We start from the raw sequence: 2368 nt of genomic DNA on the forward strand, positions 1-2368 counted from the left end.
AGCTATTCAGGGGCTCGCTGCCGCCGTAGCTGAATCAAGAGATGATTGCGTGACGAAAGACACACTCCAACAGTTAGGACCATCGCCCTGCCTTTTTGAACGGATCTAGTCAGATCAAAGGTCGACGATGATACGATTGGCAAATGGAACGAACTTTTCGATCTTTTCGACATCGACAAGTCGGGAAGTCTCAACGCCCCTCAGTTGGGGTGTCTGATCCGCAGCGTTGGAGAGGCCCCCTTCTATGAGATAACCCAACCAGTGCTTATCGAAATGGTGAACATCCCCTGTTGAAAGCAGCGCTCATTTTTCTGTGCTCCGATCTTAGATGTCGCAAGTCCAAATTGAAAAGAAAGCAATGTCTGAAGAGGAAGCGAAACGTGGGTCGCTTTCCAATCAGTTATCGTAGATCGTGAGCTCCCAAAATTCTAGTGAACATGTCCTGAGGTAAATCGAGGAGGAATCTTTTTTCGATGCCGCCTCAGGAGAAGACATGCATGGTTCGTATAAATTACCGTGCGCAGCGAAGATCGATAAAGAGCAGTTTATACGACTCATGATCTCCATCAAATCAACTAGGGTATTTCGAGGACAGAGATAAGTCATCGAAATTAGATTTATCCTCATAGACCTCCGGAGTGGCTGTCGTACATCCAATTGAGGCGACTGAGTTGTTAGCTGATCGAGGTGACCAAGCTATTGGGCTGGCGTATATACATATAAAATTGATCAGTCAAAAATGGTATCATCCCGAGTTTGGGCCTGGCCCGTCAGAGTAAATCAAAGGGTATTTGGTCGCCTCAGATCAAGCCTTTGCGCAACTGCAAGAGTCTCTGTTGAACTCCGCGAAGGAACGTTGTGCATGTGATGACACTAATCGACATATGCAGGACATAGACAGTAGATTTCTGGATCATTTGCGCGAATGGGGAGAGCGGGCGTTGCAGAGGGAGTTAGCTACACCGAGACAGAGGAGTGAGTTCTCGGTTGGGTCTAAACAAACCCGTGAGTGCGTATTCAGTCTTCAATAATCTTAAAGAACGTACGCTGAGGACCCTGATGGGTCGGGAGAACAGGGACTTGATCGATCATCAACGATGCGTGGTGATGACATCACTGACAGTTCAGCGAACTTAGGAGCTGGAGCAGGTTCAGCAATGCTTATATGAGCTGAATAGTCAGATGTCTACGCTAATGGAACTTCGAGACATTATCTCCGATTTTAGAGTAGTAGTCCGATCAGCAAATCATGATGATGGTTTGTTAGGCGGACCTCACCTGGTTCGCTAGGAATCTCAAATCGAGGAGCACGAGGGAGAACGAGAGAGTGAAAATGATCAAGGATGAACAGGCATGTATCAGAGAGGAGATTAATGCATTGAAATTGAGTAGCCGCGGGAGCGCGAAAATCATGCGACCAACGTAAATCCTCCAGAAAAACAGAGCAAGCTGGCCGACATACGGCGATTAGGGAGTGAAATGACTAAGGTCCGCCGAGATCAGGCTGCCTGGCGGCTCGCTGCTGCCCTTGAAGAACAGGCCGCCGAGGACAAGGCTGCCTCTGCAGAAGCGGACATTGAGCGCGCTGAGGGCGTACGAGACGGCACCATTGAGAGGTGACTCATTGCTGATGTTTCAGTATCTGGCATCATTTCTCGCTGAACTGCATGATATTGACACTAAGTGTGCAATGCTGAAGGGCCGAGCCCCGGATCATTCCGAAATCAGAGGTCGAATCCTCTCGCTCCACACAGAAAATTGCACCCTAATGTGAGTGACTACAGTCCTGCCGCGTCATACAGCAAAATATGAGATTCCTTCGGGAGCCTTCACACTGCCGAGGCTACAGCAGCAATCATCTGCATTACCGATGATCTGTTGACCATCTCGTGTTTTCGGCGCTTGCATGTGTTCTGCCGAACAAGAAGGGAAGTTTGCTCAACGAGCTGCTTTTAGGGAAATCCTGAGAGAAGCTCAGCGGTTCATGGGAGGCTCCTGGGTACGGTATTTGTGTTCCTATGTGTCGTTCTGTGCTTATTAAACTGCTCGGTGCTCTCATTGCTTTAGAATACTCTGTTAACAGATTCCGCAATTATCTAGCAAAATAGAGGAAATCCGTGCAAAAGGACTGCAAACTGAGGCACTAGTAAAGGATGTCATCGCATTAGATGAGACGCTGCGTTCAGACGCCACAACAGAGGTACGTTCTTGATGGTCTCCGCTCCCTCTACCATACTGTATTCAGCAGATTGAAGAAGCCTTCCCTTATACGAAGGTGCAGCGTTCTGTATTCGGCAAGACTATAACCATCGATTCTGGTATCGGATTCAATGCGAAGCGTAGCGGTTAGCGGAGCCCTCAGTCATGA

At 48.4% G+C, this 2368-nt stretch overlaps 1 protein-coding gene across 1 annotated transcript; it reads left to right on the forward strand.

Annotated features, from left to right (window-relative positions):
- Positions 1–1479: 1479 nt before the first annotated feature.
- On the forward strand, positions 1480–2350 carry Pmar_PMAR003335 (hypothetical protein; the record flags this gene model as incomplete). Its single annotated transcript, XM_002784037.1, has 3 exons — positions 1480–1593; positions 2084–2200; positions 2249–2350. 3 exons carry the CDS (start codon positions 1480–1482, stop codon positions 2348–2350), a joined length of 333 nt encoding a protein of 110 aa, XP_002784083.1.
- Between the last annotated feature and the right edge of the window lie 18 nt (positions 2351–2368).

The sequence above is a fragment of the Perkinsus marinus genome (genome assembly GCF_000006405.1).
Source record: "Perkinsus marinus ATCC 50983 genomic scaffold scf_1104296935302, whole genome shotgun sequence".
Classification (NCBI taxonomy): domain Eukaryota; phylum Perkinsozoa; order Perkinsida; family Perkinsidae; genus Perkinsus; species Perkinsus marinus.